At 42.1% G+C, this 15143-nt stretch overlaps 1 protein-coding gene across 1 annotated transcript; it reads left to right on the top strand.

Moving 5' to 3' along the window:
- The first annotated feature begins 855 nt into the window (after positions 1 to 855).
- lig4 (ligase IV, DNA, ATP-dependent) lies at positions 856 to 6445 on the top strand. Its single transcript, XM_037696688.1, has 2 exons — positions 856 to 2804; positions 5710 to 6445. Exons 1-2 carry the CDS (start codon positions 958 to 960, stop codon positions 6374 to 6376), a joined length of 2514 nt encoding a protein of 837 aa, XP_037552616.1. The 5' UTR covers positions 856 to 957; the 3' UTR covers positions 6377 to 6445.
- The last annotated feature ends 8698 nt before the right edge of the window (positions 6446 to 15143 follow it).

Here is a 15143-nt window from a genome sequence, read left to right on the forward strand (position 1 = left end):
TGTCCAAGTGACATAGTGGACATGTCCAAGTGACATAGTTGCCTTGTCCAAGTGACATAGTTGCCTTGTCCAAGTGACATAGTTGCCTTGTCCAAGTGACACAGTGGACATGTCCAAGTGACATAGTTGCCTTGTCCAAGTGACATAGCTGACTTGTCCAGGTGACATGGTGGACATGTCCAGGTGACACAGTGGCCATGTCCAGGTGACATCGTGGACATGTCCAGGTGACATCGTGGACATGTTCAGGTGACATAATTGACATGCCCAAGTGACATAATTAGTCATTTTTAGGTGATACTTTTTATTGCATTGAACAGCAAGTAAATCTGGTTGTTTTAGTCAAGATTATGCTTAAATAACATTATCTCCAACTGAATATTAAATTCCTGTAAAAGCCAACCTATAATATAGTAAATTTCAGTTTCATTTCCTTAAATTTCTGTTAATTTGCATAGTTTCCACCTCTAGAAGTTTCTTAAGTTTTGTTATCCTAATTGTCAGCACAGGGTGTTGGGTACTTCATACATTTCCAGTCTGGGTTAATTCAATCAAGACTTCCGTGGGTAGAAAAAAAAAAAAACTAAAATAAAGTTAAATACATTTTGTGTCTTTTGACAACTTTTTATATAGTCAACTAAAATCTGTTCAGGGAACACTGTAAGTAGAGAACATTTTCCTTAACCTAAACATGAAGTTGTTTTAAAAAAATACATGTTTTTTTGTATTACAGATTTCATCATGGAGGGAACTTCCAAAAGTGATGCTGTGGGTGAGCCAACCGTTGCTGCTCAGGTTCCTTTCCTTCACTTGTGTACCACTTTAGAGAAAATTCAGAGGTCCAAACTGCGTCCAGATAAATCCAAGATCCTTGGGGATTTCCTTGAGTCGTGGCGTAAATTTCATTCCGTCCTCCACAAAGACAGTCCCAAAACTACAGACTCGTTCTATCCCGCCATGCGTCTTATTGTCCCCCCTTTTGAACGAGAGCGAATGGCGTATGGCATCAAAGAAAGCATGCTCGCTAAGCTCTACATAGATGTTTTAGGCCTGCCCAAAAATGGTCCGGAGGCCAATAAACTGCTAAACTACCGCGCTCCGACCACATCCCAAGGAGAGGCGGGAGACTTTGCCAGCATGGCATACTTTGTGCTGAAGAAGCGATGCACAAGCCAAGGAAACCTCAGCATCAAAGAGGTCAATGACTTTCTGGACTCGGTGGCAATCAACAATGCTAGCAAGCAAAAGGATCAAGTGAAAAAGAGCCTGCTCCACCTTATCACTCAGAGCTCTGCTCTTGAGCAAAAGTGGCTCATTAGAATGATTCTGAAGGACATGAAACTTGGCATCAGCAAGGAAACCGTCCTCCAAGTCTTCCACCCGGATGCCGCCGATCTATATAATGTCAACACAGACTTGAACAAGGTCTGCCAGAAACTACACAACCCTTCTGTGTCTCTAAGTGAAGTCTCCATCGAACTCTTCTCTGCTTTCAAGCCAATGTTGGCAGCGGTGGCTAACATTCGCAACGTGGAGAAGCAGATGGGCAACAGCCCTTTTTACATTGAGACAAAGCTGGACGGGGAGCGGATTCAGCTGCACAAAGATGGGGATGTGTACAAGTACTTCAGCCGGAACGCTTTTGAATACACGCAACAGTTTGGAGGCTCACCGCTGGAGGGATCACTGACTCCCTATATTCACAATGTCTTCAAAAGCCACGTCGTAAGCTGTATCCTGGACGGTGAGATGATGGCATACAACCCGAAGGCGGACACGTTCATGCAGAAAGGGAGCAAATTTGACATCAAGAGGCTGATGGACGACTCGGAGCTGCAGACTTGCTTTTGTGTGTTTGACGTCTTGTTAGTGAACAACCAGAAGCTTGGCAAAGAATCGCTGAAAAAGAGATACGAGACTCTACAGACTGTTTTCACACCAGTCAAGGGACGGCTGCATCTGGTGCCGAAGACTGAAGGCAAACGCATGCAACAGGTGGTCAGTGCTCTTAACGATGCCATTGACAACAGGGAGGAAGGGATCATGGTTAAGGATCCTTTGTCCATATACAAACCAGATAAACGTGGGGAGGGCTGGCTAAAAATAAAGCCAGAATATGTGGATGGCTTGATGGACGAGCTCGATCTGGTGATTGTTGGTGGCTACTGGGGGAAAGGGAGACGAGGTGGTATGATGTCACATTTTTTATGTGCAGTAGCTGAAGCTCCAAAGCCTGGCGAGAAACCATCTGTATTCCACACCCTCTGTCGCATTGGCTCAGGATACACTATGAAAGAATTGTATGACCTCGGTTTGAAACTCGCCAAGCACTGGAAGGTCTATCGCAAAAACGACCCACCAGCGTCCATCCTGTGCGGGACAGAGAAACCAGAGGTCTACATTGAACCCTGCAACTCTGTCATTATTCAGGTCAAGGCGGCAGAGATCGTTGGAAGCGACATGTATAAAACCAACTGCACTCTGCGCTTCCCCAGAATTGAGAAGATCCGTGACGACAAGGAGTGGCACCAGTGCATGACTCTCGCCGAGCTGGATCAGTTCCGCAGCAAAGCGTCAGGGAAACTGGCCTCGCGGCACCTTGATATCAACGTCGACGAACCGCAGAAGAAGAAGAGGAAGCAGCCAGCCAAACCCAAGAAGGTGGTCGGCATCATCGACCACTTTAAGCCGCAAGACCTGTCAGGCGTTTCCAAGGAGACTGATATGTTTGAGGATGTGGAATTCTGTATCCTGAATGGCACCGAAGATCATCCCAAGGCTGAGCTGGAAAAAGGCGTGGCCAGGTAAAAGGAAAAATGTGAAGAATCATATTTTGTTTAGGCCAAATTGCTGATGTAGGTCAAAACATTTATTTATGCTCTAGTTAACAGCAAAAACTTAATCCAATAAAAGATGTAAACAAAGGGTGCAAGCGCGCAAACTACAAAATTCAAAGGAATATTTTAAATCTTTTGAAATCTAGTTTTGTGAAAAAGCACCTGGATTACATTTTATACAGTTAAATTTTGACCAGACTGATGAGCATACAGGTCGTCGGAGCGTTCATGATAACTTCAAAAATAAGTGAGATACAGACTTCGATTTTGGTGCGGGGCTACATCTTGGTGTAAGGAAGGTTTCTTTTGAACAGTGGGTTGCCACGTCAAAATCCAAGATGGCCATCGCTCTCTATATATGTAAACTGACCACCTCCTATCAATTGAAGAAATGTCTTTCTAGTTTTTACATTGCTTAAATGTTCAATTTTCTCAAATGATTGGGGTGGCCGAAAACTAAACTATGGTAGTCATGGCCATCTTTGGCCACCTGGTTCCGCCATTGCACCTGGTGATGAATAACATTAGGGATCTGTCACTCCCCCAAGGTGGAGGAGAAGGATGCGACCGAGTCACATCCGTGTTGCCCGTCTGCTAGCTTAGCGCTGCGTTGCTGTTGGTTTTTATCAATGAATGGGGAATGGGAGACGGAACGGAGCCATGTCTGTGTTGCACGCCTGCTAGCTTAGCGCTACGTTTCTGCAGGTTTGTATCGGGGGGGCGGAGAGGACAGAGTCACGCCTGTGTTGCCCGCCTGCTTGCTTAGCACTATGTTGCTGCTGTTGATTTTTATCTACGACAAGGGGAAGGGGGATGGGATGAATTCACATCAGTGTTGCCTGCCTGCTAGCTTAGCACTACATTGCTGTCAGTTTTTATCAATGACGTGGGAGGGGGGAAAGGCTGTGTTGCCTGTCTGCTCCTGCTAGCTTAGTGCTTCGTTGCTGCTGGTTTTTATCGACAGTGGGGGTGGGGGCGTCGCGGTACGTTGGTAGCATTTTTGCTAGCACGTTTGTGAAGCGCCCCACGCTACGTTAATGTAGACAGTTGTCAGGGGGCAGGTAGGGCTCAGTTCTGTTGACAAGGTGGGACGTCCCACTTTTATAATGGTAGGGGGAACACTGGTGTAACTCCTACCCACATTATTATTTTGCACCAGAAAGGTTATCATTAGGGCTGATCCAATCCAGTATCCGTATCGGCCTCCGATACCAGCATAATTTACGTATAGGATTTTTCCGATCCATGATGCGCGTTGGCTTCAAACTATGGAATGGATTTCCTGAACGGCGGCGTGTCTCATGAGCCCAGAGTAATAAGACCTGCCTCACATTCAGGAAATCCATTCCATAGTTTGCAGCAGCTACAACGTGAGGGCTGAGTTAGCAGCACTGTGGCTAACAGCTAACAAACTTTTCATCTAAACATGTCCGCTGTGTGGAAGTATTTTACTCTAGAAACACCATAAAACAAGACAGCAATGTGCACTGTCTGCAGAGCCATAGCGCCACATTAAACCGCGGTAAAGTTAGTTTTACGTTGGACATTCGAGCTCCGTGGCTTCAGCGGGGCGCTGCTCTTGCTCAACCCGAAGCAGGCAGCCCGACCCCCGCCAGCCGTGTCCAATCTGCCCCGCTCAGTCTGCCCGTCTCCGAGGAGGGACAGACTGAGCGCGACTGACTGAAATCAGGCTGCCTGCTTCGGATTGAACAAGAAGAAGACGTCGCTGAAACCACGGAGCTCAAATGTTTACAGAGAAGTTGATAAACTTCATCATAATTAATGACCAACCACTATCAGTTGTAGAAAACTAATGAGTTCACAGTTTAATACTTGCAGCCAAGATATAGTTTACCCTCCAGGAGACATTTATCAGTACAACAGTAGACAATCATTTAAAAATAGCATATGATTTGAAAATTATTTATATTAAATTAAAAGAAAAAAAACGAAACAAAACATCTACATTATAAAGTGATGTAAAATACTAAAAACAGGAACATGTCTGTTGGTTTATGCCATGAACTTAGCAGATGTTTAAATCCATTTAACATTTTATTTTATTTAATTCATTCATTTAAAAGAAACAAATTTTTAAAAAAAAATCATCAAAAAGAAAACGTTGAATGAAAAGAGTGCAGAAAGAAGAAAAATAATCTTATATCTGCCCCTTTTTAAAAAAAATATAAAACAACTTTAAACAATCACTTAAATTAATCACTTTAATATCCACTTTAAAACTAGGAATAAAAAGAAACATGTTTTGTGTTAGCAGAATTTAATTCTAACTTTAAACCTTATCCAAAATTAATAAAACTTACCTCAAGTTGCCTTTTTATACATGCATGCATGCATACATTTGTACAAATTGTACTTGAGAGATTATTACAGCCTCGTATAAAATCAATGATCATGATATCGGAACTGGATCGGTATCGGCCGATATTCAGATTTAAGTATCGGGATCGGATCGGAAGTTAAAAAAATTTGGATCGGTGCATCCCTAGTTATCATGCCACAAGTGTCCCAGGCTGCACTGGAAGTGTTAAAGCTAGCTGCTGCTGCCAATACTTGGGTTTTCAAAATAACCATTATTATTATATTTGAATAGCCATGATGTTACTGTAAAGGTTTATTAAACTGTTTGCATGAACCTTGGTGAATTATTTGATATGAGAGATGCTTTAAGATGGCGGCAGGCTACTTTGGTCTTGTCCTCATTTTGACCGACCATTAGCTCATCAATCTGGTTACAACTTTTGGTTATAAGTTGCTCATAAAACTCACTTTAAAAACACTTTTCATTGCTCCTTCGTGTGTTTCAGAAGAAGTCGTTAATGAGTGCTTCATTCATTTCTTGATTTCACTTTAGGTGTGGGGGTGTTGTGGTTCAGAACCCCGGGCGGGACACTTATTGCGTGATTGCCGGTATGGAGAACATGCGTGTGAAAAACCTGATCTCATCTAATCAACATGATGTGGTTTGGGCCTCCTGGCTGCTGGAGTGCCTGAACCAGAAGGAAGTGGTGCCGTGGCAACCTCGCCACATGATCCACATGTCTCCGTCGACCAGGGAACACTTCGCCAAGGAGTACGATGTCTACGGCGACAGCTACTTCGCCGACGTGGACGAACAACAACTGCGCGAGGTGTTCGGCCGAATTGGCAACACAGAGAGGGCAGCGGTGAACGCGGCGCAGGTGGAAGAGCGCTATGGGTGGGAAGACCTCTCCACGAGCATGTTCAGACCCTTTAAGGTTTATGTGGACATTTTTGCCGACATTAGTGAGCCGACAAGCGTCGTACCCGCTTCCTGTTTGGACATTCGAGCGCTGGAGGTGCGCTACCACGGGGGGACGGTGGTGCGGACGTTGGAGGAAGGAGTTTCCCACGTGATTGTCGAGGAGGAGACGAGACTTCTGGATCTGAGAACTCTGCGGCGCAGCTTTACAAAGAAGTTTAAGATCGTTAGGGACTCCTGGGTGACTGATTCGATCAAAGCAGGGTATCTGTTGGATGATACCAACTACTTGGTTTGACTTGCCCTTGTGATAAACACAAGGTTTTAGATGACACTGGAAAAAACTTTTCTTTGTAAATTTACGAATAAAGGTAGAAATTTGAAAAATGCTAATGTCATATCTTTGGGCTTTTACAAATATGAATGAATAAATTCTCTGGTTTACAATTTTAAATCAACTTCATACTGTAAAGTAAGATGCTTCTCAATTATTTTCTAACATTAATTAAACATTACTTTTGTATTTAAATTTAAAAAAAAATTGTCCTTTGGAAAAACTAAAAAATTGTTAGAGCGAAAGAGGACGAGGGGCATGTAATGCTTTCCCTTTGAGTTTATACTCTGTTGCATGCATGCTGTGAGTGACACGTGTCCAGAGCGTCACCAGCTCAGGAGGTGTCGGAGTTTCTCAGAGCAGAGGGGAGCGACACGGTTCAAGCATGGCTCCCCAAACGACAAGACAGCCATATTTGTTAATAACTTTATTATTAGTTAGCCCGGAAGTTGCCGGATTTACAGTTGCCAAACGCACACTGACAAAATGAAAATGGTGCAAAAAAAAAAAAAAAACACCCTGCTGCAAAATGTTCCCAGGGGGTCATGCCCCACTATTTGAGAAGGACTGCTGTAAAGTAAGAAGCATTTTGTCAGTTTTCATTGTCTTGTGTGATGTCAAAATCACTTCCTCCTCAAGCTGGGGACTTTTCACAAGGAGAAGTATTCGGCTCGAAGGACCATAAAAATGAGAAGATTGAGTTGTCTCCAAAAGTTTCTGGTTTAGAGTGGCAAGCTGTTGGAGGGTGCGTTCAAGTTAAAGAACAGCTGATGCAGATTCCAGATTGAATGGTTTATTGAGCTGTAGTTTACGGGTTTAAGCCATCCAGTTATGAATTACAGATGTAGTTATCAGGTAGTAATTTATCCGGTTGTGAGTTACAAGTTGAGCTTATCATTTGTATTAAAGGTTTGGGTTTATCGATGGTGGGGCTAACAAATGTACCAGGAGCCTTGCTTCATCTCCAGTAATAACCATCAGATTAGAAATCCACATAGAAGTTCTCCACTATAATAATCTATCAGCTAGCTATTAGCTTTACTCTTAAATTGACTTTTTTCTGCAAACACTTTGGTATACACAGTTCATGTTGACTTTATTAAGATTAGACTTCTGACAAGAATCTAACAGTTGAAGCAGGGAGGGGACGAGTTCCCCAGTGGACTGGTCCCATTACAAATTTTAGGTCCCGCCTGCTCACGGAAATGTCATTGCCTTCGTAAAAAGAAAAAAAGGCAACTTAAATATTTTTCTTAGGTAATACAGTAGTCTCTCGTTTATCGCGCAGGTTACATTCCGCCACCCCCCCCCCCCACACACACACACACACACACACAATAACTGAAAATCCACCAAGTAGGAATGCTATATTTATTTTAGTATGTACTGTATATATATTCTAAGGCTTTAGAAACCCTTCCCACACACTTGCAATGTTCTAAACTCTTAAATCTATGTAATTTTAACAACATACATATATTTACTGTACAGTAGCCACGTGCTGCAAGCAAAACCACACAAGTAAGTCCAAATCAAGATGAAAATGGTCTCTGTGAGTACCAGAGAAAACACCGGACATCCAAGCGACGCCTCCCCGCTCGAGAAGCCTCATGGGCCAGCAAGCAGCTCTCAGATTGACCAATGATGCTGGAAGCCCGGTTCTGGTCCAATTCCTGGTTGGTTCTGTACGGCTCTATGCATCTACTGAGCGCCAAAGTCGCTATGAATAAGGACCAAACTTTTTCGGATCGGATCAAAACTTTCCCTCCATTTCAGCAGAAAGCAATAGCCGGTAGCAGTGTTGGCTCCTGGGTAATGTAGTCCTTTTGACAGGCAATAGTGTAGGAGAGAAAACTACAAAGTGGCGGTGCCTATCCGAAGTTTTTTTTTGTTGTTGTTGTTTTTTACTGTATCCCGTACTGTTACAATCGTGAGTAATATTAAAGTTGACAATTGTGTCATGTACAATCTTACTTGGAAAAAACGCAAAATAGCAAGTATGCAAAAGTTGAACCGCGACGTAGCCAGGGTCTGCTATAATTAGCTCGTACCTTGCTCTTTTATATTAACATGTTTTTATTTCACGCTTTGAGAAAAAGGCCGTGCGACAGCACGACTGTATATGAGGTGAGTCGGCAGGGCTTAAAGATAAACGTCTCTCGTGAGCAGACTCTGGTTCCAAAAATACAACATGGCTCCTGTTAACTGGTTTCTGCTGACATCTAGTCCCATCAAGGTCAGGGGACATGCCATCAAGCATTCTTAATATAAAGTCTATGAGATTTGTTTATCAAAGAAACGTTACTTTTCCCTACTGCTCTGTCACGTGACACCAATGAAATTGTTCTATAAAATAACGAGTGCAGGAAAAGAATTGGTCTTGCCTCAGCGCTCAGGAAGAGGTCTGCAGACTCCACGGGGAGAGAAGCTGGAGGCCTTTCTCTGAAGGTACGGCCATGTTTTTCTGTTTTCAGAAATGCCACCGATGCGTCTTGAGACAGTTTTATGTTCTAACCTTCATCGGCGGCGTCTCTTGGGTGCAGGGAGAGCTGCCTGTGGCCCTCCGCCTATCGTTGTGCATAAATGAATGCATCGTCAAAGTGATCAGGTTCTTGTCGTGAGAACAATGTCGTCTTCCCTGGAGCGTCTCCGCCGACAGAACTTACTGGATGTGCAGCTGCGACTAATTAACTTTCAGAGGTAACCCAGCCCAAGATGGCCGCTACAGCTAAGCAACCTTACGACTACAGCTCAGCATGTTGAGTGAATGTGATCCTCATTACACCCCAAGGGCTTGTTTGATTGTGCAAGAGCTGTTTTTAAAACTTTACCCCCCAACTTCTGGAGTTAACGTTGTCTGTTCGCAAAATACCCCATGAACCACTGGATGGGTTTTAATAAAACCTTTGGAAAATAATCACTGAATGTAAGTTACCCCAATTCAAGATGGCCGCCTCAGCCAGTCGACATTAGCCAGCATGGTAATGGTTATAACTCGGCCAGTTTTACAGAAATCAAGCTAAAATTTGGTGCGGTGGTAGCTGAGAGTTACCCCGACACACACTTGGAGCACAGACGCGTCACTTTTATTTTCACACCTCCACCTAAGATCGCATGTAAAGTTATTTAACCAAAGTAAACCAGCTGTAGCTCCACCCCTTTCATCATAAACTGATTGAAACGATAAGCATCCCATCAAAACACATAAACCTTAAATTTTAACGGTGTCTGAAAGGAAAATGTGTTTATAAACCGTCTCGTGCCCTATAGGCGCTCTAACCCGTCGCCCACTCTGGATTATTTCTAGGTGATGCAGAGCGTTGGAGTGGCAGGCGTTAATTAGGGCTACTCAACCAGCGCTCATTCCTGCCTGCAGTGTTGTGAGACGTGCTGACAAGCTGAACTGTTGGCCCTCCTGAAAGGACTCGAAGGAGACCCTCGTCAGTTTCCAGGACCAGGCTGTGGAAAGCCGGCGTTGCAATAATACCGTCCCCCTTCTTCTTTCGGCTGCTCCCTTCTTCAGGGCTCACCTCAGAGAACTAACTCTTATGAAGACTTTGCGATTGTTTTTACGCCGGGCAGCCAGTGGCGCCGTGCGCGTAAGGGAGGCCGAAGAGCTCCCGAGGAGGCCGACCATGAGCCCACAGGGACGGCTCGTCGATCTGAGCCGCCTTCACTGGTCAGACGTTCAAGATTCAAGTCCGGAGATAGTTTGATAACAGACGCACGCGGGCACAAACTTTATCGACCATAACGGCCTTTCGATGTGTTTGCAGGAAGAATAAAGGACAAAGCTTCTCTACACACTGAGGAGGACATTAAAGAGATAGTTCAGATCTTAAAGTAGGGTTCCATGCCAAAAACGAACAATTAATATCTTACCTGTTGTAGATACAATTAAATGTCCTCAATTTGGAGCATTAAAAGTAAAGTTTCACATTAAATTAGTTAGCATTTGACAAATTGTAGCTTTTAGCTACTTTTTTCTATTTTTATTTAGCTGCCATTCTCAATTTTGCTTATTAGTTTGTTTAGATAATTTTAATTTATTTTACAAATTGTAGTTATTGTTTAGCAAATTAATCTTTTGCCTCTATTTTGCTACTATTCTGCTACTTTTAGCTTCTAGCTACCATTCTGCTACTTGAAGATTTCAGTTACCATTCTGCTCATTTTAGCTTCTAATTACCATTCTGCTCTTTTAAAATTACAGCTACAATTCTACTGCTTTTAGCTTCTAGCTACCATTCTGCTCCCTGAAGATTTCAGCTACCAATCTGCTACTTTTAGCTTCTAATTACCATTCTGCTCTTTTTAAATTACAGCTACAATTCTACTGCTTTTAGCTTCTAGCTACCATTCTGCTCCCTGAAGATTTCAGGTACCATTCTGCTACTTTTAGCTTCTAGCTACCATTCTGCTCCTTGAAGATTTCAGCTACCATTTTGCTACTTTTAGCTTCTAACTATAATTTATCTCCTTTTTTATTTTAGACACCATTCTGCTACTTTTAGCTTCTAATGATCATTCTGCTCCTTTTATATTTCAGCTACCATTCTGCTACTTTTAGCTTCTAGCTACCATTCTGCTCCCTGAAGATTTCAGCTACCATTTTGCTACTTTTAGCTTCTAACTATAATTTACCTCTTTTTTTTATTTTAGCCACCATTCTGCTACTTTTAGCTTCTAATGATCATTCTGCTCTTCTTAAATTTCAGTTAACATTCTGCTACTTTTAGCTTCTAGCTACCATATAGCTCCTTTTATATTTCAGCTACCATTCTTCTACTTTTAGCTTCTAATTACTATTCTGCTATTTTGAAGTTCCAGCTAACATTCTGCTACTTTTAGCTTCTAGCTACAATTCTACTGCTTCAAGCTATCATTCTGCTTTTAGCTTTTAGTGACTTTTTTGCACATTTAAGCTTTACATCTTTTTAGCAGATTTTAGCCTATAATTCTACTGTTTTGTTAATTTTATCTTTAGCGCGTATTTTGCTACTGTTCTGCTGCTTTGAGTTTTTAGGGTCTTTTACCATTTTGCTGCCCAAAGCTTTTGAGCTTTCAGCTATCAATTCTGCTTATGTTTGTTTTTAGCTACCAATATTTTATTTTGAGCTTTTTGCTACATTTTAGCTTATTTAAGTGTTGCTAATTGTAGCTACTACTTTAATTTCATCTTTAGCATCTGATTTGGGATTTTAGCTACTGTTCTGCTTTTAGCTCCCAGCTCTTGTTCTACTGGTGTTAGCTTTTAGCTTGTGTAGTGCTCCTTTTAGCTTTTTTCCTGCTTCATTTTAACAACTCAGATTTTAGCTTCTTCAGCTAATTTCAGCTAGGCAGCTTTTAGTTGACTAAACGTAGTGTTTTAGTTAGAATGATTACTTAAACAGTGAAATAGTGAAGAAATAAAAAGTTTAAAGGCAGAATAATAAAAAAATAAAAATAAATAAACGAGTCAAGACAGCCACCATAAAAGTGATCCTGCTGGGAGAACCTTACAAAATAAAGGCATTATTACAAAATAAAGCTCCTCTAAACACATGGCATGTTTATTTTGTTATAGTATTGTACATATATTTTAATTTTACATTAGACAGTCCCTTTTTTAAATTTAAATCCTGGTCATGCGCGTTTTACTATAAAAAAAATTAAAAGATTTTTTAAAAAATCCCGGAAGTTCATTCTTTTATTGTGAAGCCCCAAAGCCGCTCTTTGCGTCGATGTCCTCTCTGACTTGACGCGCCCTTGAACGACTGGATGCGGTGACTGCGGTGCGCGCGCATAACGTCAGAATCAGAGAAGCTTCGTCAAGTTGAAGAAAATGGCGGAGGAAGACACCGGAAGTTACGCGGCATGACCTACAAAATAAAACAACGTATTCAATTCAGTTTCAACTTATTATATTATTTCAACTTATAATGGGTTTTCCGTGTGATTAAATTTGAGACTTTAAATGTTTATTTCCCAGCGGACAGCTGAATCTCTGTAAACTGGTTGTCCTGGGAACCTCCAGAACTAAAATAAAGTTTAACAATAATTCATAAAATTACATTTATACTGTAAATATTAAATGGCACAAGTCATAGTCAAGAGTAGATACTGTGTATTTAGTTCCCCTCCCTATTTTAGCAACGTTCTGGGTCACAAACCTTCAACTAATTAGATTTAAATAACGACTAAAAGCTTGTTTTCTATGTTTGTGAGGTTCTATTGATCCCATACAGACGAAATAAAACCTCAGATCTGAAGAGGATTAGAATAACTGGTGGGGGGTTCTGTGGGGAGGCCCGCGATTTCATGGGAGTGGTCATTGTCCCCATTTGCCACCCTGTTAGTGGCACCCCTGCTAAGGTAGTTTTTTTTTTTTTACTCAAAAAAACTTAAACATAAATTTAAACAGCTTATAAGTTCAAAGTGATCAAATGTTGAGTAATGTAAAGTTTGTCACTGAGAGCCACAAACAGCCTTCAAGGCGTTCCCGTAATGCTGGGAAATCCCTTCGTATATTTGGCTACATTATGAAGGCATTCACCTTTTTCAATGTAGGGCTGGGGTCCTTGTTAACACTTTAGAGCAGAGGTCTGCAACCTTTTTGATCGAAAGAGCCGTTTCTGCCGCTTCGCTCATCAAATACAACGTGGAGCCGTAAAACCTGCTTATCAACTGGTGGCCCGTGGGCCACGTAGAGGTCGTTGGAGAAGGGAATTTTTACATTTATTGATATTTTTACATTTTAGGGTAAAACGAAAGACCAGAAGTACAGAAAAAAGTGTTTATACAGAGTCTTTGCAGGCTAATGTAAGTCTTAAAATAAATACCACTTTGACGTGGTATGACTCTCGCTCAAGACGGACGCCTCTGCTCTCCCTTCCCCTGTTCTCCTTCTTCCTGCTTTTGCTCTCTTGGTGTTTGAAGCTCCTGGTACACATCTCCTGAACGTAAAAACACTAATATGGATCTGGTGAGCTGGACTTTCAACACAATCGACAAAATCTTTTCAACAAAATGACAGAGTCCTGGAGAGCCCTCATGTCCTGCCGAGACTCACGCTGCAGAATGCGTCAGGGATGCGTGGGGAGTTTGACAGCTCGTGTGTCTCTCAGTTCTGTCTCAGGAGGACGCTGAAGACGTTTATATATTTGGATTTATGCTAGCAGGGGTTCTGCTCTTTGGCATGGGCGGGGCTCTGTTTCATCAACTTTTGAAGAAGACATCAGCAGCAGTTTCAGCCACGGCAAAGCTTCCGAGTCTGTGTGAAGGTTTGGTTCGTGCTACGAGTTCTCAAAATCAGCTGATTTATGAGCTAAACAGTAAGATGGAAGGAATTTGTGAGAATCTCAGGCCACCTGCAGCTTCTAGGACTCGCCAGCATGTTGGAGACGACCTTGAAGGAGACTCATAGCACGGATCAGTGGAGTGCCCATAAATTTGGCCATTTTGGATCTGGAAAGTTCCAGCAGGACTCAAGGCTGACAAGAAAAAACAGTCTGCCTGAAGTCCAACAATTTTCAGTCAGGTCATCTGGACAGTTTCTTTTTTTATTGTGCTGAAATGTTTCACCTTCCATCTGGAAGGCTTCATCAGTCAAGGAAACACACAACACAAAACTGATTTTTCCCCCCCAACAGCTTACTCCAAAGTAGAACAAACCTGTTATGTTGGTGCTAAGATGGTCTCTTTGGCACGCCCCCTCCTCCTGTGCCAGCCCTCTCCCTCGTCATGTCAAACTGGTTCAAACTGACTGTTGATGAGGAAGAGGGCCGGCACTGGAGGAGGGGGCGTGCCAAATGTACCATCTTGGCACCAACATAACTGGTTTGTTTCACTTTTGAGTAAGCTGTTTGGGGGAAGAATCAGTTTTGCGTTGTGTGTGTGTCCTTGACTGATGAAGCCTTCTGGATGGAAAGTGAAATGTTTCAGCACAAAAAGAAACTATCCAGATGACCTGACTGAAAATTGTTGGGTTGTATATCTGGATTATTGAGCATGGACTTTGTTAGTCTGCCTGAAGAAAATCAACAATTGTGGCTTATCTGAATCTGACTCGCCTGTTTGGCCTCGGACACGAGCCGACTATAACAACATCAGGACTGTGGCCTCTCTGGAAGTGCTCATGGACAAATCTCAACGTCTTGTCGTCAAATGAAATCATGTTTTTAAATGAGCTGCTGGTAGAGGGTTTTTTTTGTCTCAAATCGTGTCCTGATAGGACAAGATGTGCAGAGATCTTTTTTGTAATATCACTATCCATCCTCGCGGTTCTTCCCTTTTTCTATCTAAAGAATTTGATAAAGAATAAGAGGCCGCGCTATTATAGCAGCAGCAACGTGCGCTCCGCCCATCTTTCTGACGACTGGACGAACATAATCTCACTGAATCCCCGTACAATGATAATAAAGATTATTCTGATTCTGATAAAACGTAAATTTAAAGTGTGCAGAAAAATTTGGCACTTTGCTGGACATTTTATTTTGATTTTGTTGAGAGGAAGATCCCGCCTGGAGGTTGGAGAGATGAAGTAGCTAATCATCACGTTTCGCTCCTTGTATTAGTATCTTTCACAAATTTACAGAAAACTGACGCACGCAAAAACAGAAGCTAAAACTCGTCTTTTCTGTTGTGGGTAGATTTATTATTATTATTATTATTATTATTATTATTATTATTATTATTATTATTATTAGTAGTAGTAGTAGTAGTAGTAGTAGTAGTAGTAGTAGTAGTAGTA

The sequence above is a fragment of the Nematolebias whitei genome, chromosome 23 (assembly GCF_014905685.2).
Source record: "Nematolebias whitei isolate Nwh7 chromosome 23, NemWhi1, whole genome shotgun sequence".
Classification (NCBI taxonomy): Eukaryota; Metazoa; Chordata; class Actinopteri; order Cyprinodontiformes; family Rivulidae; genus Nematolebias; species Nematolebias whitei.

Bases quoted from the DNA above. Each gene is read 5' to 3' on its own strand.
- lig4 (XM_037696688.1), top strand. From the start codon at position 958: ATGCGTCTTATTGTCCCCCCTTTTGAACGAGAGCGAATGGCGTATGGC. The intron at 2,805-5,709 runs GTAAAAGGAAAA...ATTTCACTTTAG, and splicing joins CTGGAAAAAGGCGTGGCCAG to GTGTGGGGGTGTTGTGGTTC.